Raw genomic sequence first — 25,157 nt, forward strand, 5'->3', positions numbered from 1 at the left:
CCTCCCGTGACATTTTGGGGTTCAACCCAGAGCAGTGAGGGGTGTGATCAATACGCTTGTCAGCGGGCTCTTGGTGCCAGCATTGGCAGGGGAGGGGGTGACACAACCTCTTAGAGCTCTGGGGTGGACCCCAAAACGTTACCCCCCCCTCCTCTTTTTTATCCAATCTAGCTGGCTTCCGTTTAACGGCTCCCCCTTTATTTAATAACATTTCTCCCTCTCTCCCTGCTCAAAAAGCCGGAGAGGTGATATAGCATCTGGTAAAAAAAATAAAAAACCCTCAACTCCCCACCCCACAAATATTAACATAAAAAATAATAATACACACCGTGTTGTGGAGCTGATCGGCATGATGGGGAGACACTGGGGGGGGGAGGGGAGAACAGGTACAACCCCCCTCCACAATGCACCGGGGTGCTGTAGGAGACCATCCCTTTAATTAGGGGGTGATCCCCCACAATGCACTGGGGTGCTGCCTTTCCAACACCCCTGCCTCGGGGCACCCCGAGGCTTTCCTCACTTTCGCACTCCGGGCAGGGCATGTCGTTAAAGATTCCCCTCCTCCCCCCAGGCCGACCCGACCGTCACTCTTCCTTCTGCAGAGCCGGGACGGGCAGCTTGGCGTCGGGGCCACGATCCGCCTCCTGGCCCAGCCGCCCGCAATAGTGGCCCTGGTCACTGCAGGGGTCAGCGTCTCTGGCTAAGGCACATTGTGATGGGGCCGGGAGGCAGGGGCTGCCCCCCGAATCCTCGCCCCCATTCACCTGCGACGGGGACTGCACGCTCTGGAACTCCGCTGCTTTGGCTGCGCCCTCCGACGAGCTCTGCGGGGAGAAGAGGGGTGCAACATAATCGACACCCACCGGGATCCCACCCCTGTGCACCCCGCGCTGAGATGCAGCCCGCTCTGGGGCGGGGCAGCAGCCCCCTCACACCGGGCATTTCTATCCCTGATTCCCAGAACACGTTCCAGAGGCAGACGAGGCAGCCAGGAAAGCGACAGAGCGCTCAGAACGCAGCCTAGGCCACAGGCTGCGGGATGGGCAGGGGGCACAGAGAAGGGCTGGATTCTCTCCCTAATGGGGGGAGGGTCCAGGCAGTGGGGGGGAGGCGGACACACGTACCTGCTTGCCAAGTTTCTTGTTTCCTTTGGGAAGTTTTCCAGACCCGTCTCGACTGCGTCTGGGGTGGAGTGGGGGAGGAGAACAATAACCTTCATTAGCGAACAGCAGGGCTGTTACACTGATGCCCCCATAATAAGGGTAATTAAGTCAGAAGCCTAATAACCAGGGTGATGTTAACGAGGATAAAGAAGAACTGTCATCAATAGTTCTAATAATGACAAATACTACTAGGCATAATTAATGACAACAGGGATGGCCTGCCTGGTGCTGAGATGCAGCCATCTCTGGGGCGGGGCAGCTGGGGAACAGCCACATATAACACCGTACAGGGACGGCTCGTCCGATGCTCGGATGACACAAGGGGAGAATACTGGATTCCCAACAGCGAGCAAAGCCTCTCTCCAGCGCACCCCTCAGCTGTGCTGCGGTACTTACCCCTTCCCCGGCCCCCCGACAGACACCACCTGCATCCCGAAGGAGCCCCGCCCCCGCGAGGGCTTACTGCCCGCCCACTGGCCGACGACCATGCCTGCAATCTCCAGCTTGCCCCCCTGGGGCGGGATGGGGTGGAGACCTAGGAAGGCGAGACAGGGGGAGAGAGGAGTGAGGGTGGCACTGGGGCTATGTCCCGGCCCCAGGAGACAAGGAACAGCAGCGGAGTGTCAGTTTCCGGGGCAGGAACAGGCTCTGCGGAGACAAAAGGAAGCTGCCCCGATGCAGCTCAACGGGACGGTGCCCGCCAGCCCCACTGCTCTGCAGCCACCTCACCAGCTCCCCACACCCCACGTGTGCGCCACAGGAGGGGGGAGGAAAAAAGGCCCCCCAACCCCTGCCTGGAAGCAGGCTCCCAATCCAGCCATCAGGGATCCCACTGCTCCCACCAATGCCCCACTGTGAGTGGGGCCCCAGGGCCAAGGGGCGGTGCCAGGGCCCAGGGGACAGACGCATCCTCACCTGTGAATCCCCTGCTCCTTCCCGGGGGCGGCAGCACCGAGCCCATGGGGCGGGGGTAGAGAGACACCGGGTAGAAGGGACCCGCCGTGGGCACGAAGGGAGGGGGCGGAAGCAGAGGGGGTGGGGCTTGACGGTTGAGGTTCACGCCCTCCAGGATGCTCTGTCTCATCCTCTCCACTTTGGCTGCCTGCTCCGTCTGGGGAGGGAAGCGGGGTGGGGGGAGGAGGCAATTGATCCAGCTGACTCCCCCCTTCCCCCAAATTCTGCCCCTCCTCCCTACAGCCTGCCCGGATGCCAGCACGTCCACTTCCTCCCAAACCCCCTCCTCCAGGCGTCCTGGCCCGTACCTGCCCGTCGCACAGGTCAACGAGGGGCGCCCTGTCGCGGGTGGCTTGGATGAGCTTGCTCTGGAAGAGTTTGCCGTCGAAGTAGATCCAGGGGCAGCAGTGTTCCCAGGGCACCGGCTGCCCACAGGCGTCGTTGGCAAACAGAGCCGTATCCACTCCGCTCATGAAGAGGGCTGCCAGCTGCACACCCCGGGCGTCCAGCTTCTCAATCTGCAACGGAACCATTCCCATCACTGTGACGTCAGGAGGGATGCAGCCACCTCTGGGGTGGGGCAGCTGAGGGACAGCCACACGTAACGCTGCACACAGATGGTTTGCCCAGTGCCGAGATGTAGCCACCTCCACGGCAGGGCACCTGGGGAAGAGCCACACGTAACGCTGCATGGGGATCGCTCGCCCAGTGCTGAGATGCAGCCACCTCTGGGGTGGGGCAGCTGGGGAACAGCCACACATAACATCACATGGGGAAGCTTGCTCGACACTGAGACACAGCGACCCCTGTGGCATAACAGCTGGAGAACAGAACAGATCAACACTTTTCAGTCTAGTAAAAGAATAACTCCACCGCATTCCCTAGTGAGGGCTGGAGAGAGAACCCAGGAATCCTGGATGCCAGCCCCCCATTCTAACCACCAGACCCCACTCCCAAACAGCTCCCGGGCCGGCTGTGGCAGACTGTACCCCACGTTCACCACTTTGACGAGACTAGGACAAGTTCTGGACAAAGCATGCCTGGTGAGGTACCATCTGAAAACTCATAATCTGCTGAACATCATTGTCCTGGCAACACATGTACCGACGGCTGTACGGAAAGTTAGCAGATTCCACCGCAGCACCCTGCTGTAACACGCTCCGGGTTCAGAAAAGCAGGCCCAAAGCCGCTCTTCAGAGACAAAAGACACACGGACGCCCCAGCCAGGTGTCAGCAGGACAGGCAGGCTGCCGCTTGGGTAAGTGGCCATTCTTTGGCAGGGAGAAGGACGTGAGTGAGAACTTTACGGGAGGCAAAGAAATAGCTGGGGGTTCCCGTGTAAACAGACTGGTTCCCGCCTGAACCCCAGCGGGAGATAATCCTCACAGAGGGGCGAAGGGCGTCAGAATGAGACCGACAGGATCCCAGATCACCTTCCCCTTTTCTCTCCTCACAGCAGCTACAGCGTTTGAAAGACAAAAGTGAACCGGGGCTGGGTCCTGGCTGAAAGATCCAGCCAGCCGGCTGTGAGCCTCCGGCAGGGGGTTGTTGCAGCAAATTTTTGGCTGGCCTCAGAGCGCAGCCACGAACGCTTGCTGGCAGCCACTCTGCCAATTTTTCCTAAAATACCAAATTAACTTTAGGAAAAACCAAACAAATACACACGGATCCGTGTCCAAACCACAGTCATTTATTTATGTAGGGTTTTGTTTGCGGACTCAATAATAAAACTAACGTACAGGTGTCTCTGTTCTTTAGCAGACCTACCCAGAACAGAAACACAAAGACGCTGCTTCGCAGATTCTTGGCTTTTGCGGTGGTTATTTCTTTTGCGTTTTTGGTTCCTTGTTTCAGGTTTTAGACCTGCCAGCGGGTAACTCTGCTAGCGAGCTGGGAGCAGCGAACCGTGACCTCAACAGAGGTGCAAATATCACTTTTCACTGCTGATTCACTCAGCCCCGGCAAGCCAGGGGCCAAATTAAGCCCTGGATGGGTAGGGAAGCATCTGGGGCCAAGGCAATGGTGGGGGGTGAGCCCGCGACCAGCACCTGACGCCCCGCGGCCGGAGCCCGCCGCCGCAGGGCTGCAGCCAGAAGCCCGAGCTCCACTGCCCCCAGGAAAGTGGGGAATTCACACCGTCTGCCTGCTCCTCTGGCGTTTGAGGGGGCAGGGCCCAACCCCTGCTGGCGGCGCTGGGGAGGAGCCGCTGCTTTGCCCCCCAGATCACCGCCCAGGAGCCTGTGGCTGCAAGAAAAGCCCCTGTGGCCCCATTTGAGAACCGCTGGCTTCGGGCGGCCCTTGGACGGTGATTTGGCGAGTTCCGTTCGGCTGCGTTCTTGCTCTGTGACCAGTCCGGAGGGTCGTGCCTCCATCGCTCCCCACCTTTCGGCAGGCAGTGAACGGGGGGTGTTTTAGCTGAGCCGGGCTGTGTTTGGACTGAGGCGTTTGGGAACCTGCCGCAGAGAACAGGCTCTGTGCAGACCACGGACGGACTTTCTCGGAGTCGGACTGTGCAGGAGAGAGCGGGGCGGGGCAGGCCAAGCCGCACGCTCTGGGGGAAGGTCTGGGCCAGGCGATTTGCAGGGTAACGTCACGCCGCCCCCTACCTTCAGCTCCTGCAGATGGTCGGGCTCGTACAGCTGAGAGGAAACGGCCTGCGCCAGGAACACGTCCAGCTCGTGCCTGTGAAGGACCCGCCCGCCGGGCCACTGCATCATGTAGCTGGGAAGAGAACGCAGGGCGTGAAACCAGCCGGCCCGGCCGCCTCACACGGGGCATCTCTCCCCCCTCTGGGTGGGCAGAGCCGGGGGGCTGGGAGCCAGGACTCCTGGGTTCTCTCGCTGGTGCGCCGGGAGCTCACCTTTATGCGCTGGTCCCCCCCGGCGCCCTGCGCGCTCCCCCAGCCAGTGGAGGCCGCGCCCGCGCCCCACTCACCGCAGCACGCAGCACATCAGCAGCAGGTGGGTGGGCACGTTGGCGGGGTTCAGCAGGCCGGGCGTGTCGGCCCTCATGCAGGCCAGGAAGGCTCTCATGCGCCGGTTCTTGTCCTCCACTGCCTTCCCCAGCCACAGCTTCCTCAGGTTGGGGCAGGTCCACTCGCGGAAGGCCAGGGCCGAGACCAGCTCCGGCGTCTGCGGGGACTTCCCCTTGTACGCCGCCCACTCCTTGACGATGACGGGGGGCACTGCGGGGGCAAAGGCAGCGCCGGCAGGGTGAGAGGGTGAAGGGCTCGGGTCCTCACGGCAGGGGACAGAACCCAGGCGTCCTGGCTTCCAACCCGCCCTGCTTTAACCACCAGGCCCCCTTCCCTTCCAGAGCCAGGCAGAGAACCCAGGCGTCCTGGCTCCCAGCCCCCGATGTTCTAACCCACTACACCGCACTCCCCTTCCAGAGCCGGGGAGGGAACCCAGGCCCCTGCTCTAACCACTAGACTCCCCTCCCAGAGCGGGAGACAAAAGCCAGGCGTCCGGAGGCTACGGCTCTGCCGCGTGGGCACCTACCCTCCGTGGGGATGTGGCGGCGGATGGCCAGGCGCTCCACCCGGCGCTGGTTCTCAGCCACGCCGAAGAGCACCCCGTAGATATGCTGGCGGGCAGCGCGGAAGAGGACAGCAGCTGGAGGCAACTCAGCGTTACATTCGTCCTCGATGCAGACCGGGAGCTTGATCTCGCCCTGCATCGCAACGTCAGGAGAGGGACTGAGCCTGAGTCCTGGCTGCCCGCTGCCCCCCGCGCCGACCCACTAGACCCCGCTCCCCTCGCAGAGCCAGGAGCGAACCCAGCAGTCCCAGCTCCCCCCGCTCTAACCACTAGACCCCGCTCCCCGCCCAGAGCCCGAGACAGAACCCAGGCGTCCTGAGGCCGGCTCACCTTGGTAAGAACGTGGTAGATGGAGGGGTACATGAGGCCACGGCGGTGCCGGTGCTCTGCCACCCGCAGGACCTCGGGGGCGACAGGGGGCAGTGGGGGGGTGGTTATGTCCATGTGGTTGCGGGTGGCCATGGAGAGCAGCGAGGGGATGGGGGGCTCGGGCCCAGCCAGGGTCCTGTCGGTGTCGCCGGAGACCCCGGCCTGCCCCCAGCCCTGGCTCAGCTTCTCGGCAGGGGTCTCCTCCCAGCCAGACTTGGGCTGCAGCACCTCGGAGACGTGGCTGGCGAGGAAACAAGGGGGAGGTGATGGCTCACTCCCCTCCCAGAGCCAGGGAGAGAACCCAGGAGTCCTGGCTCCCAGCCCCCCTGCTCTGACCACTAGACCCCACTCCCCTCCCAGAGCCGGGCAGAGAACCCAGGCGTCCTGGGTCCCAGCCCCCCACTGGCCCGCACTCACTTGGCGCTGCCCCCGTCGTGGTCTTCGCCGTCGGAGGAGGAGGGTGAGGACGCCGGCCCGGAGGAAGGGGACGGTTTGGGGCCCCGGGGGTGGCTGGGGAACTTGGCGTCGAAGGCGCTGGGCCAGCTGTTGAAGTCGCCGCCCTTCAGGACGGGGTCTTCATGGAAGGGGGGCACGTCGCCGAGCGGGTGGGGGGCGAAGAGGAGGCTGGCGCTGGGGCCGGGGGGGAAGGAGGCGGCCGAGGGGGAGGGCGGGGCCGGCGGCTGGTACTGCATCTTTGGCCCCAAGTGGGGTGGGAACTGGGGGGGAGGAAGAGAGAGAGAGATGGGCAGAGAGGAGCAGGCCCCCTTCCCGGGCAGGGCCAGGAGAGAACCCAGGAGTCCTGGCTCCCAGCCCCCCTCGCTCTAACCACTAGACCCCACTCCTCTCCTAGAGCCGGGGAGGGAACCCAGGAGCCCAGGCTTCCAGCCCTGTCCCCCACTCTAACCACTAGACCCCGCTTCCCTCCGAAAGAACCCAGGAGTCCGGGCTCCCAGCCTGCCCCCCACCCCCTCCCACTCTAACCCGCTGACTCCACATACCCCAGTCCCGTCCCCCCCACAACAGAACATACCATTGGCTTCCCCGTGGGGAGGGATCCCACCGGACTGCGCTGCGCGGGAGCCGCCCCTCCGAAGTGGTTGGGTCCATAGCCTGGCACTGAGACAGAGAACGGGGCTTTCGCTGGAGTCCGAACCAGTTCTCCCAGTGCCAGCCGGGGGAGGGGAGTGGGGTCTAGTGGTTAGAGCCGGGGGGGGAGGGGGGGACCCACAGGAGTCAGAACTCCTGGGGTCTCTCCCTGGCCCTGGGAGGGAAGCGAGGTCTAATGGGTTAGAGCAGGGGGACTGGGAGCCCGGACTCCTGGGTTCTCTCCCTGGCTCTGGGGGGAAGCGCAGGGCCTGGCAGTTAGAGCTGGGGGGCTGGGTAGCCCAGTTCGGTGCCTTAGCGGACCCCCTGCTTCTGACACTTGGTATTCAGGCCTGAAGCACCCTTATTCCAGGCGGCGCTGCGGGGAGCGGGGCAGGAGCACTGGCTGTCGAGGGAGCACCCCACTCTTCCCGCCCCGACCTCGAACAGCAGGAGGCGCTGTGGGACCAGCCCGTCTCAGATACTCACGTACAAAGGAAGACGGGCCCACAGGAGGTGGGGGCATCTTGGCGGTCACTGAATAATAGTCCACGGCTTTCTTGAAACGCTCAATCTTATCCTCCGTCCTGGACTGGGGGGGCAGACAGGAGAAGAGACCGGCAGAAGAACCGGGGTCTAAGAGGGGCCCAGGCCTCTGGCTGTGTCCTCAAGCCCTGGACCAGGGATGGAACCCACCCTCTCAAAGGAGGAGATGAAGAAGGACCAGGAGCTGCTCTGTCCCGTCTCTGCCCCTACAGAGCGACGCTGGACTGCGGTGTTAGCCCAGTGGGGCTTGGGAGTTGGGGCCCTAAAGAGAGGGGGCAGAAGCCAGCCGCCCGAGGCCCCGATCGCAGTCTGGGGGGGTCTCACGGCACCCGGCGTGCCAAGGGACCGGATCAGCAAGCCAGGATCCTCCCCGCTCACCTGGGAGTGTTTGAAGACGTCTCTCCCCACAGCGTCCAGGTCGCAGGGGTCTTTGATGGCGCCCACGTACTCAGAGACGGCCTTGATCACCACGTCGCAGGGGGGCAGCACCAGCTGGTGGGCTCGGACCTGGCCATGGGGGGCGACACGGACAGTGCTCAGCATCTCACACCCCACAGGCGGCTGGGCTGGGTGCCTCTCCCCCCATGCTCCCTCACCAGACAGACCTGCCCAGGGAGTCCCCAGCCCCTCTGCACGTCCTGACGCAGAACCTGCCCCAGAGTAACCCTCAGACCCTCTCCCCACTGAGCTCCGCCTAAGGAAGGTCCCCTATCGCCCCAGTTCTCTGACCACAGAACTCATGTCCGGGATGGGCCCAACACTTCCCCCACCCTGGGAGCTGGAGCAATATAATCAGCCGCACTTTACCGGGGGGGGAAACCGAGTCACAAACGGAGCCAGGGACTCAGCTCCAAGTCATACGGTGAATCCGTGTCAGACAGAGAAACTGAACCCAAGAGTCCTGGCTCCCAACCCTCCCTGCTCTGACCACTAGCCCCCACTCCCCTGGCAGAGAACCCAGGAGTCCTGGCTCCCAACCCACCCCACTCCTACCCACAATGCCCTTCTCATGCCTCTCCAGCTGTCCCCCACCATCGGGGCGGTGCCGGGGGGACGTGGCGCTACCTTGAGCGATGCCAACGGGTGCTCCGGCCCCAGCAGGCTCCAGTGGAAAGCGGCCAGGTCCTCGTCCGGGAGGATGTGGTTACCTGGGGGAGGCGGAATAAGACTGGTGACTGCGCCCCCGAGGAGTCGTTCTCCTCACCCCATCCCCGCACAGGAAGAGGGGCCCTCAGATCAGAGGCCTCCAGCTGTAGGGCCAGAAAACTGGAGCTTTTATGCAAGTGAGACATGTCTCCCCCTTCCCCCCCCCCGGTGCTCTGACCATAGAGACCCTGCCTATAGAGCGGTCCCAAAGCCCCCTGCTTGTGTCACTCGACCAGAGACTCTGCCTAGACTGGTTCCCAACACCCCCACACTAACGTATCCCCCCTCATACCATGGAGACCCTGCCCAGGGCGGTCCCCAACAGCCCCATGTCCCCTGAAGCCACAGAGACCCTGCCCAGGGTGGTCCCGCAGCCCCGCACATGCTCCCTGACTCCACGGCATCTCCCCCATCCATCCATCCCTCCCTCCCTCAACCACAGAGATCTGGCCAGAGCGATCGCCTCGGCGGCCGCTCTACCCACCACGCCGCCTGTCCCTGGAGCCAGAGGCAGTGGGGTGGGGAGCAGCTTCCCCCGCCTGGAAGAACAGGGCCGTTTCCCAATCTCCCAGGCCACGTAAAACGCGGCTTAGCCGGTGCCACATGCCGCGGCTCCCTCAATGCCAGGCAGAAGGACGACCTCCACTGCCCTGCCCTGCCCTGCCCCGCGTGCGCCACGCACAGAGCCCGGCTGCCCCTACCCAGCAGGGCGGCGAAGATCGGGAAGTTGGAGACCTTGAGCCCCAGCTGCTTGGCCACTTGGTGCATGAGGAACTGGTTGGTGGTGAGGCTCTTGCCGTTCCAGCTCAGCTTGAGGGCGTGGGCGCTGTAGTAGCAGGGCACGCTGGCCAGGGCGAACTCCGAGTCGTGGGCCAGCAGCCCGTGGAAGCCGCGCTCCCGGAAGAAGGACACCACCTCCAGGTGATGGTCCTCCAGGCTCTGGAAGACCTGCGGGGAGGACAAGACGGGCGAAGTGGCTGGCGGCGAGACAAGGCGGAGAAAGAGGCCCGCACACAGCCATTCGGGAGCCAGGTACAGGAGGGAGGGATGGGGGGCAGAGGGCGAAAGGAAGAACCCCGCAGCGCATTGAGGGGGCAATCGGCAGGCGCCGTCTCTCGGTTTGGAGGAATGAGAGGAGGAAGCTGGCAGCTCTTCGCTGGGTTTCTCTCCCCCCGTCAGCGAAACCCGCAGCTCTGCCCAAGGACCCAGGGACTCGGTACCGGCCAGGTCGGCCAGGACGGAGGCATAGCTATTCACGCCCACCCCACACTGGGCGACCCCGAGCCAGGGGGCCCGGCCCAACCCACCCACCAGCGGACTAGACAGAGGGCTCTGGCTCGCCAGCCCCGGCCTGCCCCACCTCCAGCTGCGGCCGATCCCCGACGTGTCCGAGGAGGGCAGAAAAATGACAGTATCCACTTGACCAGTTCTGCCCTGGGGAGGGGTGGAAACCTTCCTTCCTGACCTTGGCAGTTGAAGCCCTGAAGCTCGGGCATGGATCGCAGCCCTTATCCACCGGCAGAGCTGCACTCGGGCACGGGACAAGCTGTTACACCCAGAACTGCTCCGGCTGCCTGTCCTTGAAGCACCATCAGCGCTTGCTGGGGTCTCTCCCGCCCACCCCCATCCTTTGATCACCCACGATTTTCACCCGGCACGATTCCGCGACCCTACTGCCGTCTGCCTGTTCTCTCCCTTTAATTCCCAGTTCCCTCCCAGTTCATCCTGAGCCTCAACTTCTACAGCGCATTGGAGCGCACGTGACTCTAACTCAGTGGCGTATCTGGGGGGGGAGGGAGGCGGCTGGGCGCCAGCCTGCGGGGGGGTACCAGGCCAGCCTTTCACAACGCACAGGGGACCAGGGGCGCCGGCCCCTCCAGTACCCCCCACGCCCTGCGCGTCGTGAAGGGCCGGCACAGCGCTCCCTTCCACCCCAGGCTGGGGGTGAGGTCACCCTGTCCAAGCCAGCGCCAGGCTGGAGTGGAAGAAGTGGGCGCTGTGTAGCGGGTAAGTGCAGGGAGCGGCGGAGCCAAACCTACATTTGCACCCCCAGGTCTCTCGCCCTCTCCCCCCGCTGGTATAGCCCCTCTCCTCCCCAGGGCAGCTGGGAGGTGGTGCTGGGACCCCTCCTGCCCTGTACAGGGGGCACATGAGGCAGGGGGAGGGCGCAAATGCAGGCTTGGCCCCCGGGCGCCAGAGATCCACGGTACGCCACGGCTCTAACCCCCCATTCTTACCTCGCACTGCTCATCAGCGGCTCTCAAAGGAGGGCAGCAGCCTCAGCCCGTTTCTGCCTCAGTTTCCCCCAATGGGGGAAGAGAACCCAGGCGTCCCCAGTCCCAGCGTGGTGCTGTGTCCGCTAGGCCGCCCCCCTGCCCCCGCAGCTTCGCTCTCGGAGGCCAAGCTCCCAAAGAGCAGCACAGCCCCCCTTCTCCCCGCGCCAGTCGCCCGTGCTACTTGGGATCACGGCTCCCACAGGCACTCTGACAGGGGCACCTTTTAAACGCAGGCCACAGGATGTCCCCGAGCGCCACGGAGATCCCACGCGTCACTTGGGGAATGGTTCCCGCAGGTAACTGCCCCCCCTGCTAAAAATCAATGCCTAACTTCCAGTCTCAATTTCTCTGGTCCAATTAGCAGCCACTGGCTCGGGGTCGACCTTCCGCTACTGGACGGGAGGGCCCAGCACTAAATGTTTGTTCCCGCCCGAGGTATCACGTCACCCCCAACTGGGCTCCTGGAGTCTCTCGCCTCAGGCAGGTTTTCCAGCCCCTTCATCGTTGTCCTGGCTCTTCTCCTTGAACCGCAGACACCAGAACCGGGCATGTGATCCCAGGGGCCAAATCCCGAGTGAAATCACCTCTCTGCTCCTACTCGAGATCCCCGTTCATACCCCTCAGGATCACGCTGGCTCATGGGGCCCCCGTGTCGCTCGTTCAGCTGATTCTTCCCCGCTTCGTCTGACACAGAGCATTCCCCTGGCACCCACAGCTGGAGGGCTACCAATGCAGTGAGCACCTTAAGTACCCTTCCTATCGAGCCATTTCGACCACATTCAGCACCCTCGTACCAGGAGGCTACGTATAAGGTCAAAAGAGAACCGCTACTGATGATGGAGAGAGAGAAATCCAATGAATGTGAGTCACCCAGCACTCAGATGCAACCACCTCTGGGGCGGGGCAGTGCAGCTGAGGAACAGCCACACATAACACCACCCGGGGATGGGATACAGCCACCTCTGGGGCGGGGCGGCTGGGGGACAATCACAGAGCAACAGCCGGTTGGGAGAGGAGGTGAAAGAGAATGACAAAGTGCAGGGGAGGGAGGAAGAATGGGGGGAAGAGGATACGGAGGCCGCAGAGGGATTAGGGGTCGGGTCACGGGCCAGAGGTTGGAAGGGGTTCGTGCTCAGGCAGGGCTGCAGTGCTCAGAGACACGGAGACAGGGGGGCAGACACGAGGGCACCAAGCAGAGGCGCAGGGGAGGGGGGCACAGGCACACGGGGGGAGGGAGGGAGGGAGGGTGAGCGGGGGCAGGGCGAAGCCCCCCTCTCCTACCTTGACCCGGAAGCGGATCATGGCCAGGCGGACGCAGTGCCCCAGGCAGGCAGGGGGCAGGAACCAGGCGCGGGGGGGCGGCGTGCCCTTGTTGCCCACGTGGCTGGCGATGAGCTGGGCCGTCTGCCGTTCGGCCTGGGCCCTGCGGCCCCACTCGGGCAGCCGCTCCTTGCCCAGCCCGCCGTTGAAGATGACCGCCAGCTCCAGCCCGCCCTGGTAGAGGCAGGCCTGGGACAGGGCGGCCAGGTAGCCCACCATGGCGTTCCACTGGCCGCCGCACACCCAGTCCGTCTGATAGCCGCCGTACAGCCGCTGCAGGGCCGAGTCCGCGTCCACCAGCAGCCGGGCCGGGCACGCCGGCGCCAGCCCCGGAGCATGCTGGGAGTGGGCCACCGGCGCCAGCCCCGGAGCATGCTGGGAGTGGGCCACCGGCGCCAGCCCCGGAGCATGCTGGGAGTGGGCCACCGGTGCCAGCCCCGGAGCATGCTGGGAGTGCGCCCCCGGGACATACTGGGACTGGGCAACTGACGCCAGCCCCGGGGCATGCTGGGAGTGCACCCCCAGAGCATGCTGGGAGTGGGCAACCGACGCCAGCCCCGGGGCATGCTGGGAGTGGGCCGCTAGAGCCGGGGCGTAGGGCCTGGCCAGCGGGTGGAGGTAGCCGGCCAGGCCGCAGTAGGGGGACCTGTGGCCCCCCACGGCCCGCGCCAGCTTGAGCAGGTCCACGGGCACCACGGCGCCAGGGCAGCGCTTCTCCACGAACTCCTGGAAGCCCTGGACCCCCATCGCCCTGGGCCCCACGTCTGGGTGAGGGCGGGGGGAGGGGCTGGACCCCCCCCCTCCCCTAGCCGGGGGCTGGCTCCTGGGCTCCTCCCCACCCCCCCTCACAGCTCCCAGCGCTTGGGGGTGGCCGTGGCCGCCATGTTGTAGCTTTCCTCTCCTTCTCCGCCTCCCCGGCGGCCCTTCCCGCCCCCGCCCGGCCTGCCGCGGGGCACGTCGGGAGTCGTAGTTTGCTTCCCCGCGGCGCCCTCGCTAGCACCCACGGACGGGCGGGAGGGGTCGGGACTACAGGTCCCGGCAGGCCGCGCGTGCAGCGCGGCGCCCTGCCGCCATGTTGTCCGGCCTACCTTCGCGCGGGCTCATGGGAGTTGTAGTCATCTCCGACAGGCCGCCCCCATGAGCGCGGGGGGCGGGGGCGGAGGGCTCGGACTACGACTCTCGGCAGCCCCAGCGAGAAGGGCAGGACCCCCCCGCCAGCTCCCCGCCGCCATGTTGTCTGGTCCGGTACATCGCGCCAAGGCGGCGTACGGCCTCACGGGGCGAGTAGTGCCGGATCCCAGGCTGCCTTGCGCCCAAGGGTCGCCATCTTGTCGGGTGACGCTTCTCTCCCGAAGCAGTATGGGAGTTGCAGTCCGGCTCCCCCCCCCCCCGAGCCCCAGCTTGTCCGTCGCAAGGCCTCACGGGAGTTGTAGTGCGGGCCCCAGGGCGCCATCTTGTCCGCCACACGGCCTCCTGGGAGCTGTAGTCTGCCCCTTGGCTATTGCTGGCCTCCCCGCAGGGCACCCTGGGAGTTGTAGTCCGCTAGCCCCCCCGGCCGACTACAACTCCCAGCAGCCTCTGCTTACCCAAAGCGCTGAGAGGAAAAGGGTGGGGAGTAGAATCTTCTCGGGGGGAGCCCCCCCCATTGACCTTACCCAGAATCCTCTCTGGCCAGGGGGAGGGGCCTCATTGACCGTACCCAGAATCCTCTTTGGCAAGGGGGACAGGCCTCTAAGGATGCAGATCCCCCCCCCCCCTTGCGGGGCTTCCCCCCCAACATCCCACCTAGCCCCTCCCCCACTGCAGCTGGAGCCCATCGCTCCTGTTCTGTCGTCTGCCACCACTGAGAACAGCCTAGCCCCATCCTCCCTGGAACCCCCTTTCAGGTAGTTAAAGGCTGCTATCAAATCCCCCCTCATTCTTCTCTTCTGCAGACTAAACAAGCCCAGTTCGCTCAGCCTCTCCTCATAAGTCCTGTGCTCCAGCCCCCTCATCATTTTTGTCGCCCTCCACTGGACTCTCTCCAACTTGTCCACATCCTTTTTGTAGTGGGGGGCCCAAAACTGGACACAATACTCTATTCGGCATTGGTGAGGCCGCATTTAGAGGGGAATAATCACTTCCCGTGACCTGCTAGCAATGCCCCTCCTAATGCAGCCCAATATTCCATTAGCCTTCTTGACAACCAGGGCACACTGCTGACTCATATCCAGCTTTTTATCCACTGTTACCCCCAGGTCCTTTTCTGCAGAACTGCTGCCCAGCTCGTCGGTCCCCAGTCTGTAGCTGTGCATGGGATTCTTCCGTCCTGAGTGCAGGACTCTGCACTTGTCCTTGTTGAACCTCATCAGATTTCTTTTGGCCCAATCCTCCAGTTTGTTTAGGTCACTCTGTATCCTATCCCTACCCTCCAGGGTATCTACCACTCCCCAGCTTAGTGTCATCCGCAAACTTGCTGAGGGTGCAATCTACCCCATCCTCCAGATCATTAATGAAGATGTTGAACAAAACCGATCCCTGGGGCACTCCGCTTGTGACCGGCTGCCAGCTAGACATCGAGCTGTTGATCAATACCCGTTGAGCCTGATGATCTAGCCAGCTCTCTATCCACCTTATTGTCCATTCAATCAATACATACTTCTGTAATTTGCCGGCAAGAATGTGGGAGACTGTATCAAAAGCTTTGCTAAAGTCAAGGTATCTCACGTCCACCACTTTCCCCACATCCGCAGAGCCAGTCACCTCTTCACAGAAGGCAACCAGGTTGGTCAGGCATGACTTGCCCTTGCTGAATCCATGTTGGCTGTTCCTGATCACCTTCCTCTCTTCCAAGTGCCTCCAAATGGATTCCTTGAGGCCCTGCTCCCTGACTGAGGTGAGGCTGACCGGTCTGTAGTTCCCCAGATCGTCCTCCTTCCCTTTTTTGCAGATGGGCACTAGATTTGCCTTTTTCCAATCGTCTGGCACCTCCCCCAATTGCCACGAGTTTTCACAGGTAATGGCCAATGGCTCTGCAATCACATCAGCCAACTCCCTCAGCACCCTGGGATGCATTGCATCCGGCCCCATGGAGTTGTGCATGTCCAGCCTTTCTAAATAGCCCTGAACTGTTCTTTCAGCACTGCGGGATGTTCACCTTCTCCCTATTCTGTGCTGCCCAGGGCAGTCGTCTGGGAGCTGACCTTGTCTGTGAAGACAGAGGCAAAAAAAGCATTGAGTACCTCAGCTTTCTCCTCCTCATCTGTCACTAGGTTGCCTCCCCCATGGTGTAAGGGGCCCACACTTTCCCTGACCACCTTCTTGTTGGTAACATACCTGTAGAAACCCTTCTTGTTCTCCTTCACGTCCCTTGCTAGCTGCAACTCCAATTGTGCTGTGGCCTTCCTGATTTCACCCCTGCATGTTCGAGCAGTGTTTTTATAATCCTCCATCATCACCTGTCCAAGCTTCCACTTCTTGTCAGCTTCTTTTTGTGCTTAACCTCACTGAAGATTTCTCTGTTCAGCCAAGCCAGTCGCCTGCCATATTTGCTGTTCTTTCTGCACATCGGGATGGTTTGCTCCTGCGCCCGCAATAAGGTGTCTTTAAAATACAGCCAGCTCTCCTGGACTCCTTTCCCCTCATATCAGCCTCCCAGGGGATCCTGCCCATCAGCTCCCTGAGGGAGTCAAAGTCTGCTTTTCTGAAGTCCAAGGTCCGTATCCTGCTGTTCTCCTTCCTTCCTTTTGGCAGGATCCTGAACTCGACCATCTCATGGTCACTGCTGCCCAGGTTACCGCCCACTTCTGCTTCCCCGACCAATTCCTCCCCCTTTGTGAGCAGCAGGTCAAGAAGAGCTCAGCCCTCGTTGGTTCCTCCAGCCCTTGCACCAGGAAGTTGTCCGCCACACTCGCTCTCCAAAACCTTCCTGGAGTGTCTGTGCTCTGCTGTCTTGCTCTCCCAGCAGATGTCCGGGTGATTGAAGTCCCCCATGAGAACCAGGGCCTGTGATCTGGAAACTTTCACCAGTTGTCTGAAGAAAGCCTCACCTACCTCGTCCTCCTGGTCTGATGGTCTGTAACAGACACCCACCACGACATCCCCCTTGTTGCTCTCGCCTCTAAACTTCACCCAGAGACTCTCAACAGGCTTGTCTCCAGTTCCATACCGGAGCTGTGAGCAATCACACTGCTCCTACACACAGAGCAACTCTTCCGCCTTTCCTCCCTGCCTGTCCTCCCTGAACGGTTTATACCATCCCTGACAGTGCTGCAGTCATGTGAGTTACCCACCAAGTCTCGCTTATTCCAGTCACGTCAGAGCTCCTGGACTGCGCCAGGATTTCCAATTCCTCCTGCTTGTTTCCCAGGCTTCTCGTGTTTGTGGACAGGCACCTACGAGAACCAGCTGTGACAGAGGGCGGGTGCCTTTCTAAGTGCGGAACGTGCGCCCCCGTTTTCTCCTATGTTACTGATGTATTCCCTGCACACGTACGCCTGTATTTCGGCGCTGGGACCCGGTGTGTGGTCATTGCAGAGACCACCACGGGGCAGATGGGTCTTCCCCAGCCTCACGTCCACAGACCCCCCCTGAGCTCCTGGGTCAAACCAGCTACCACAGGTTGTAACATCTGGCCTGGGAAGGAGACAACGGTACGCGGGGATGGGGGAGGGGGTCTGTTGGGGGTGGAGAGAAAGACCAGTGGCCCGTAGGGGGTGAAGGGGAGTAGGACCTCTGAGCGTGACTCTGAGTTTCCACCGTTGGTGGCTGCTATAACCTCTCATTAAGCTGCTAGCAAAGTCGTCCCACTCTGTGATCCTGAGATCCACAAAACCGTCCTGACTCCCCCGCGGGATGGGAACCGCTGCGAACGGCAAGGCGGCTGCCTGGCCCTTTGGGTGTGGAGGACTCCCCGGGACGCACCGGGGGGGAGATCAGGCAGAGCAGGGGTCAGACCCTCTGAGGCCAGACCCAGGAGCTGGCTGCAGGGTGTGTGGAGACCCCAGGGGGATGGGGGGGGACGACACTGTGGCAGACCCTGCAGCACAGAACCCCAACTGGCTGTGTCGAGAGGGGACCCGAGCACGAATCCTGGGGGCTCCCTCGCACCAGTCGATTGCCCGACTTCCTCAGGACGAATCAGGCCTCCCCTGGTGCACCCTCCTCCTGGTGTCCCACCTCCCTCGGGGCTGAGGTCTCCATCCCCCGGCGAACCTAGTTTAAAGCCCCCCGCACTAGCCTAGGCAGCCTGCCTGCAAGAGGCTTTTCCCTCTCTTTGGTGGGTGGATCCCGTCTCTTCCTAGCAACCTTCTTCTTGGCCTGACAGCCCCTGGTCGAAGAATCCGAAGCCCTGTCTCTCCGACACCACCTGCGTAACCACCCTTTCACTCCCACGAGGCGACGGTCCCTACCTGGGCCTTCTCCTTCACCAGGGAGGAGGGACGAGCCCAGCACTTGCGCCTCCAACTCCTTATCCTTCTTCCCTGAGCCACGTGCTCTGTGGTGATCCGCTCCAGGTCGTTCTTGGCCGTGGCCTCGGTGCCCAGCATCCTCTCTGCAAACAGGGGAGGAGCCTCATGGATGCTAGCCAGAGTGCGCTGTGGGAAAGCAGCTGGGGTACCTCAGTTTTAGGCGCCACTGACCGCTGGGCCGCCGGCGGGGCTCCACAGCTGGCGTGCATCACGGCAGCGCTGTCGGCACGGACAGGGCGCCGCCGCCATGCACCAGCTGAGCTCGAGGTACGTGGCTGCGCTCCGGTGTTTCCCAAATAGCGACGTCCTCATGAAAGGTCAGTCCTGCCTTTCCCAGGCCAGGCCCTTGCTCTGACGGGATCGCTTGTTTTCCAAGAGGCTAAAACTCAAAACGTGACCCTCTCCTCTGAATCCCTCACTCACCTATTCACGCTGGGAGAAGGTTTGAGAAGGAAGCGGAGAGTTTTTGCCTGGGAGGTCTCGTCCCCTCTTCCCCCCAACACCTCCCCCGCCCCCCAGAACGCCGCTGGAATGAAGTGGAGATTTGTCACAACCAAAAAGAAAAAATATTAAAAAACGAAAATCCAAATGTATTTTAGGTTAACGTAGTTTTCACCAAACATTTCACCTTTACAGAGTAAGAACGTGTAAAATGAAGGACAGACGTACTGCCGGGTTTCAGAAATGAAACAGCCCAGAATGCATCATTTTAACGACTTTTAAATAAAACCTTAGGGGGACGTTAAGAATCACGCCCCGCCAAACAATGCCAGTGGATGGCTTAATTGGGGACACAAATAATGCATGAGGGACGCTTCTGTCGACAAACCAAGCTTTTCAAACTGTTGCTTCTGAAGGGGGATCGGTGATCCGGCTTTCACATGCGTTACTAAAGATGCTCGGTTAACTATGCACTGTCTAAATCATATTTTCATTCATCCAGCTGAATTCAATGGGGGGGGATTTGCCACTCGAAAGAGCGAATGCAATCGCTACACCAAATAATTAAATTAGAAAACGGAAGATCAAATGTCACTTTGAAATTCCGTAAGGGGAGGGGTGGCAATAAAGCAACAGCAGGAAATCAGAGGCTGGATTCAAACGGCACTAAAAAAAAAACCCGAGGTAGATAAAATCAAGATCAAACGTCAAAATGCCAGGTTCAAGAGACTGTAACCCAAACCAGGCAGTTCTTAAAATGATACATTCGTTACAGTGCCTGACGATCCCAGGAAACCTCAATCTGAGTCACAGCAGGAAAATAAAAAGTCTCTTTAAAAAAAAGTTCACATTTGTTTATCACCTTCAAACCGTTCTGCTTCATGCTGGATAGAAAATAAACATACTACACGGACCGGACCGGAGAGCTCCTGGTTATCTTACAGCAAACAAAGAAAGTTAACCATTGAATACAGATCGAAGACTGCTACCAAGTGTACTCTGGGGGGTGGGGGCGCTGTTTGTTGTGTTACCAGATTTACAGCGTCTATGTCTAGTGGGCTGCTCAGATGCTTCATGAGAGAGAGGATGCCTCCGGAGGGACTGCAATCTTCCAAGGACTTGTCGTCTGACTAGTAAACAGAGTGGTTTAAAATTCAATCTGCTCTGCCATTCCAGACGCGATACGGAAGGGGCTTGGTCTTTCAAGACAGTCCACGCTACTATTTTTAATTAGGAGACAGGATGGCAGCCTGTAAGGACTGGTGTTCCCTGTGTGGGCCCTAGGAAACAGGCACAAGTTACTAGTCTATATAGACAGACGGCTTTTTCCAGGTCTAACTGGAGTAATTTCTGCAGTCGGGCCATGATCTGCGACTCCCTCCCATGCTGCTAGTTAAGAATCTCCCTGAACCAGGGCTCGATTCCCTTTCACGTGGCGCGTTTATCGGCGCACGGACACTTCCCCATTAACTGGCCCTGTCCTTGATTACTCATGTGCTTTGCTGGATAAGGCCACAGCGCTCAGAACTTAGCAGGGGCAAGGCCAAATGCATCCTCCCGACGTGGTTTTAGACCACTCTCCCTGTGTCAGGTGCAGACAGGAGAGCAGTCCCGTCTCTCCTGCAGACACGACGATACCGGTAGAGCTTTCTCCTCGTCCCGTATGGGAATAGCCATAGCAGGGTGAGCACAGCAAGGTTTACTTTCACTCGACCTGCATTGTGGTCTCATTTTTGCCTGGTTTTGGTGCCAGAATCAGGTGCAACAGAGCTCATCCAGGCCTGGGGCTATAGAAAATCCCTCCTGTCAGCACAGGCAGCGTTTGCCGCAGCATTTCAAGGGTAGACAAGGCCTGGATTTCCCCTTTGACAGAAAGCCAACTGCTGCTTTGCGGATGGGTGCTTTGGGGAAAGGGAAGGATGAGAATCTCCCGCTTCCAAACACTCTCTCCTCCAAGCAGAAAACAAAACCAGTCTTTCTAGTCGCAGCGCTGAGCATTCGACTCCTTGTTCTTAAGGAAGCGAACACAACCGCCCAACAACCGAGTTAAGTCTCTACAAAACCCCAGTGAGACGAGAATGCTGTTCTCGCGTCTTCACAACGCCGCTTGGCTATTTTTCTGTTTGTTTCTTTTCTGCATGTGTTAGCTACAAAACACCAAACCCACTGGCGTCAAGTCACCCTCAGACATGTGGCCCTTCCCAGCAAAGATCTGCCGAGGTCCTAGGAGCAGGCGGTTATAAGGCAATGCGGGAGGCTGCAGGCAGGTGAAAGGGGGTGGGGGTTAGGCATGGAACGGGGCCAGGTTTGCACCTTTCAGTGGAATTTAACCGGGTCCATTTCTCATGCTGGCACGTCTGAAAAGGTCTCATCTGGCAAAGGGCCTACCCTTGGAAGAGCGAACAGACACTAAAGCCACCTGGTGAAGAGATGCTTGTTTGAAACTCAAGACACAGAAGGCCACAAGACAGCAACATTCTTTTGGCGGGTGATTTGACGTCCCTGTTCCTACCACAAACCTAAACCAAGCCCAGGTGCTAAAATCCTCGCAAAGCTAAGGAATGGAAGGCAGGCTGGGTGCCAGCCTCGGAGGAGTCAGCGAACCAATCGGCTGCGAGGGAGACGCATGATTTGCCACAGTTCACATAAGCAAAGTTCAGCTACCAAATCTGTTCGCCTCAATTCCTCTCTTGCTCCGCCAGCGGTCTTTCCTAGCAGACCCTCTGCAGTGCTACAAGAAGGGGAGGCGTTGTGTTCCACAACCCCAGCCCTCAGATACAAGTTGCAAAGGGAAAGAATATTAAAAAGAAACAAACCTACTCAAAGTGAGCGGTTTCGAATCTTGTCAAAACCATACCGCTAAGTCTGGTGTCTGCGGGACCCCAGTGCTGTGTTGGGGTAGCAAAAAGGGTCAAGTTGGAGCTACTCAATCAAAGCCAGGATGGAATTTTCAAAAGTGCCATTTTCAAGAGACGTAGGAACTGGTTTTTAAAGGTATTTTGGAGTCTAAAGACATCAAGCAGAGATATGCCAGCACAGTCCAAAAGAACTAAGCAGGTTAGGCCCCTGAATTCCTCGGAAATCAGTGAGTGAAGCCACTAACCTGCTTTACCTTTGAAAATCAGGAGACGTCCCTTTCGAAAATGGGACTTTGAAAATGCTGCCCAACGCGCCTAAGACAGAAAACCATTGGGAGCCAGTTCTCCCGAAGGGCAGGCCTTTCCAAACTAGGGTTTGGCACGGCTACAGTAAGAGCATAATTCACTACGTTGGCTCCCAAACGAGAGCAAAGAGATGTGCACAGCCCTGTTGCCAGGTCTCATTTTGCACTTCCAAATCGGTGTCACAGATGAGGTGACTGAGACTGGAACAGATTTAAAATCGCCTCCCCCCATTCTGAGACTCGAGTCTGCTGCGAAAAATAACAAAACCAGAACTCAATTCAACAGGAAACTCACAACCACCCAAGCACCTCTGAGCTGCTGAAATAAAAAAAGTGTGCGTATGAGGAACGACAAAACGGCTGCTGGCTTCACACAGAGCTGCCCTGATGTTCCCAACACAGGGAGAGCATCAGGGAGATGAAGGGACTGCTGGAGTCACTGCCTTTCAGTCCCCAACCCTCCCGGCTCAGCGTTGGAAGGAGGGTCTTCACAACCCGGCAGAAGCTAGCTGCACCGATCAAAACTTTTCTTCCCTGGCCGCAGTTCAAACCGCCGTGAGATCCAGGAGCTCTTTTTCCATCAACTCACTTTAAAACCAAATAAAAACTGCTCCCCGCCAACATTTTTCATTTACAAGCGGCAGGCAGACAGCTCCGCCGCCGGGCGGGTGAAACGGAGGTTTCTTTTCCAAGCGACACATGGGAAAGCGTCTCGGGAGCGTGAGACGCAGGAGCTGAGCTCTCCAAAGCTGGTTTAAAAAAACAAAAGTCAGATCAAGTATTCCGGGAGGCTAGGAACCATGCCACAAGTCACCGTTAGCCGAGCCGCATCGCCTCTGTGGCAGACTGGGCATCAGCAACGCCAGAATCCCCCCCGTTTGCAGGCTGCCGCGGGGGAGTGAGGATAACACCCTGTTTTGCCTCCAGCTCCCTGCTCCGGCTTCACTTGGGACCGGGAGGGATGGTAGCGGGGTTAGGGACCGGGGAGGCCGAGAATCCCGGCATGTTGCCCCCTGGCTGGAAGGGTCCGACGGGTGGGGAGGGGACGACCACCGACTGCTGCGCCATCCTGGAAATGCCCACCCACTGCATGGGGTAAGCCGTCCCTGCCATGGCGTTGTACTGGCAGACGTGGGGCACGCCGTAGGGCGGCAAGGCGCCGGGGAAAGCCGGGAGGGCCAGTCCAGGAGACAAGGAGGCCGGCACAGTCCCGCGGATCTGGGAGAGGGAGGAGATCCAGGTGGACGTGTAGCCCGCTGCCGCTGCCGTGTTCTAACCAGAGGGAGAGAGAGCGGTTCAATGGTTAGCGAACTCCGACCCCACGCCCCTCCCAGCCCCCCGCCCCCGCGCCCCCCTCACCTCGTAGACTTTGCTCCAGCTGTCACCCTCCAGCCGGTGCTGGCTCTGTTTGAGCTGGTTCAGGCTGGGTTTGCTGAGGGTGTTCCCCACCGTCTCCTTGGTCCAGTCGTCCACCAGCTTGTGCAGGTCGTCCGTGAACATCCCTTTCTTGCCGGCCGGGGACTGCGGGCAGGAGGCTGTGCGGATGCACAGCTGCTCTGTCGGGAAGAGGGCGAGAGAGGGAGTTCAGGGGCGGGGCCAGGGGCGGGGCCTACGCTGCCTCGCATGGCTCCCCCTGCTGGCCACCCACCGGGGGGCAGCAATTAGCCGTCTCAAGGCCCGCGGACACGAGGCATCTCAAGCCGAGAAATTAGCCCTCTCAGCTCCCTGCCGACAGGGGCCAGCCCCGGTGTGAGAGGGGGAAACTGAGGCAGGGAGAGGGAGGGTGGGATTTGGTATCTGCTTGTCCATCTACTCAGCCCTGCATCTGTCTGTCCATCTGTCCGTCCATCACCATCTGCGTTTCTCCCTCAGTCCCCACACACGCCCCTCCTGCCGTCTGTCCATCCCCACACGTCCCTCCATCTGTGCGTCTGTCCTCACTCACCCCCTCCCTCTCCGTTCCCACCCCTGTATCCATCCATCCCAATACACGCAGCCCTTTCTCTTCCTCGCCCCTCCCTCCCCACACCCCTTTTCTCCATCCCTCCATCCACGAGTTTGATCCTGACTCGTCCCCACAGTATCCGGGCGCCTTCCTCTTAAAACCGAGGGCAACAGTGAAGCCCCAGCTCTCCAACAGGAAGCTCTCTGGGGGCAGAAACTGGCCCTTTGTGGCAGGTTTGTACAGCGCCTGGCGCAATGGGGCCCTGGGCCACGATTGGAGGCCCTAGGTACCTATTACAACCTACATAGCTAACAACCAGGGTGGGTTTCATGGCATCTCCGGCTCAGCTTCCCTTGGGGTCCCTGCTCAGCTGATCAATTCCCAGCCACGGCAGGTCCTCGGGCGTCAGCGGCACCTGGCGCGTGGCAGGGCTATCCTGTTTTCCTGGGGCTGGGGCCCTGACTCGTCCGAGGAGCCGGGAACAGAACCCAGGTCTCCAAGTCCTCGTCTGGCGCTTTAATCCTTCGACCGGGCGGCCTCCTCCCCTCCCGCTGCTGAACAAGCGCCCCCCTCCCTAGAGGCACCTTGGGTGGGCTCCCCCGGGGCACGGCTCTGGTGCAGCAGGCGGGCCTGGATGCTCAGCTGATAGTCGATCACGGAGGCGGCGGTGGTCGTGCAGCAGCAGTCTGCCCGTGCGAGGGGAAAGGGTTAAAATCCAGCCGTAACCCGCTTGCTTTCCCGCCCGGCGGCTCCCGCGTGCCCCCGGCTGCAGCCCACACCCCCGGCCAGTCGTGCCCTCCTGCATGAGGCAGCCCCCCGGCCCCACGCGGGTCGCCCACTCAGGGCAGCTGGCCCTGCCGGGGGGACCCTGGGCAAGTCCTGGTCTCCTTCTGTGCCTCCATTTGTCCAGCTGTCAGATGGGGGAATTACACCCCCCTCCTCTGTAAACCGTGGGGAGACGAAACAAGGCATCATGAACCACTGGAACAACCCCAGGGCGTGGCAGGTTCCCAGCGACGCTCGGCCGTTTGCCTGCGATCAGCGCTAGGGATCGTTCCGGGGCGGCTCTCTGTAGCCTGTGCCCATCGTCAGACGTCCGCTCCCAGGCAGGCACTTCGGCGGAGCGAGCGGCTGGAGTCTCTCGCTCTAAAGCCCCGTTTGCAACCCCTACATCTTCCCCAGGGCTCGGCTCAGCCCCTCCCCGATGGATTGACCGGCCCCCTTCCAGCAACCTGTGCAACACCCGTTCCAGAAGGCACCGGGCGGGACCGCGCCGGGGCCCGTCCCCGGGGTTACCTGTGGCCACGATGCAGTTGTCGGCGTGCGTCAGGGCCTGGGGCCGGCTGCGCAGTTTGCTTTTGAAGGAGCGGGGCCGGCGGGGGGAGGCAGGCTGCAGGGACAGCTCCGACAGCTCGGCCTTGCTGTCTCTGAGGGCGTGGAGGCGTTTGTACAGGTCCTGCAGCTCCCGGCTCTGCTGGGCCTGCAGCGTCACCACCTCGTGGATGTGTCTGCGGGCGGGGAAAGCAGGCAGCACGGCGTCACCGCAGCCAGCGGGAACGGGCTGTGGACAAACCAACTCCTCCGCTGCTCCGCGAGGGGGGCCTGGGCTCGCTCCCCGGCTCTGGGAGGGGAGTGGGCTCTAGTGGTTAGAGCAGGGGGCTGGGAGCCAGGACTCCTGGGTTCTCTCCCCGGCTGTGGGAGGGAGTGAGGGCTCGCGGTTAGGGCGGGGGTGGAGGGGCAGCTGGGGAGCCAGGACTCCTGG

At 60.8% G+C, this 25,157-nt stretch overlaps 2 protein-coding genes across 2 annotated transcripts in view; both read right to left on the reverse strand.

Annotated features, from left to right (window-relative positions):
* Nucleotides 1–31: 31 nt before the first annotated feature.
* On the reverse strand, nucleotides 32–13,576 carry FAM120C (family with sequence similarity 120 member C). The gene is made up of 16 exons (XM_067552335.1): nucleotides 12,358–13,576; nucleotides 9,502–9,748; nucleotides 8,720–8,802; nucleotides 8,033–8,161; nucleotides 7,598–7,700; nucleotides 7,056–7,141; nucleotides 6,443–6,741; nucleotides 5,987–6,266; nucleotides 5,618–5,789; nucleotides 5,052–5,301; nucleotides 4,724–4,838; nucleotides 2,426–2,635; nucleotides 2,079–2,274; nucleotides 1,560–1,698; nucleotides 1,125–1,182; nucleotides 32–824 (listed from the first exon to the last, which is right to left on the reverse strand). Exons 1-16 carry the CDS (start codon nucleotides 13,141–13,143, stop codon nucleotides 585–587), a joined length of 3,393 nt encoding a protein of 1,130 aa, XP_067408436.1. The 5' UTR covers nucleotides 13,144–13,576; the 3' UTR covers nucleotides 32–584.
* A 4,839-nt stretch (nucleotides 13,577–18,415) lies between these two features.
* WNK3 (WNK lysine deficient protein kinase 3) overlaps nucleotides 18,416–25,157 on the reverse strand; it is a 58,136-nt gene continuing 51,394 nt past the window's right edge. Inside the window, exons 23-26 of the mRNA XM_067552332.1 lie at nucleotides 24,692–24,903; nucleotides 23,980–24,081; nucleotides 22,810–23,006; nucleotides 18,416–22,722 (exon numbers count right to left, since the gene is read on the reverse strand). Of these exons, the coding sequence (XP_067408433.1) occupies nucleotides 22,393–22,722; nucleotides 22,810–23,006; nucleotides 23,980–24,081; nucleotides 24,692–24,903 (841 nt within the window). The 3' untranslated portion in view covers nucleotides 18,416–22,392. The remainder of the gene's footprint in view (nucleotides 22,723–22,809; nucleotides 23,007–23,979; nucleotides 24,082–24,691; nucleotides 24,904–25,157) is intronic.

This window comes from Emydura macquarii, unplaced genomic scaffold (assembly GCF_026122565.2).
Source record: "Emydura macquarii macquarii isolate MOO-44397 ecotype Brisbane River unplaced genomic scaffold, CSIRO-AGI_Emac_v2 contig_1386, whole genome shotgun sequence".
Lineage (NCBI taxonomy): Eukaryota > Metazoa > Chordata > Testudines > Chelidae > Emydura > Emydura macquarii.

Excerpts from the sequence above, each read along its gene's own strand:
- FAM120C (XM_067552335.1), bottom strand. The coding sequence starts at position 13,143 with ATGGGGGTCCAGGGCTTCCAGGAGTTCGTGGAGAAGCGCTGCCCTGGC. Across the intron at positions 5,790-5,986 it reads TCTACCACGTTCTTACCAAG|GGCGAGATCAAGCTCCCGGT; the intron begins GTGAGCCGGCCT and ends GTTGCGATGCAG. Across the intron at positions 1,699-2,078 it reads AAGGAGCAGGGGATTCACAG|GTCTCCACCCCATCCCGCCC; the intron begins GTGAGGATGCGT and ends TCGCCTTCCTAG.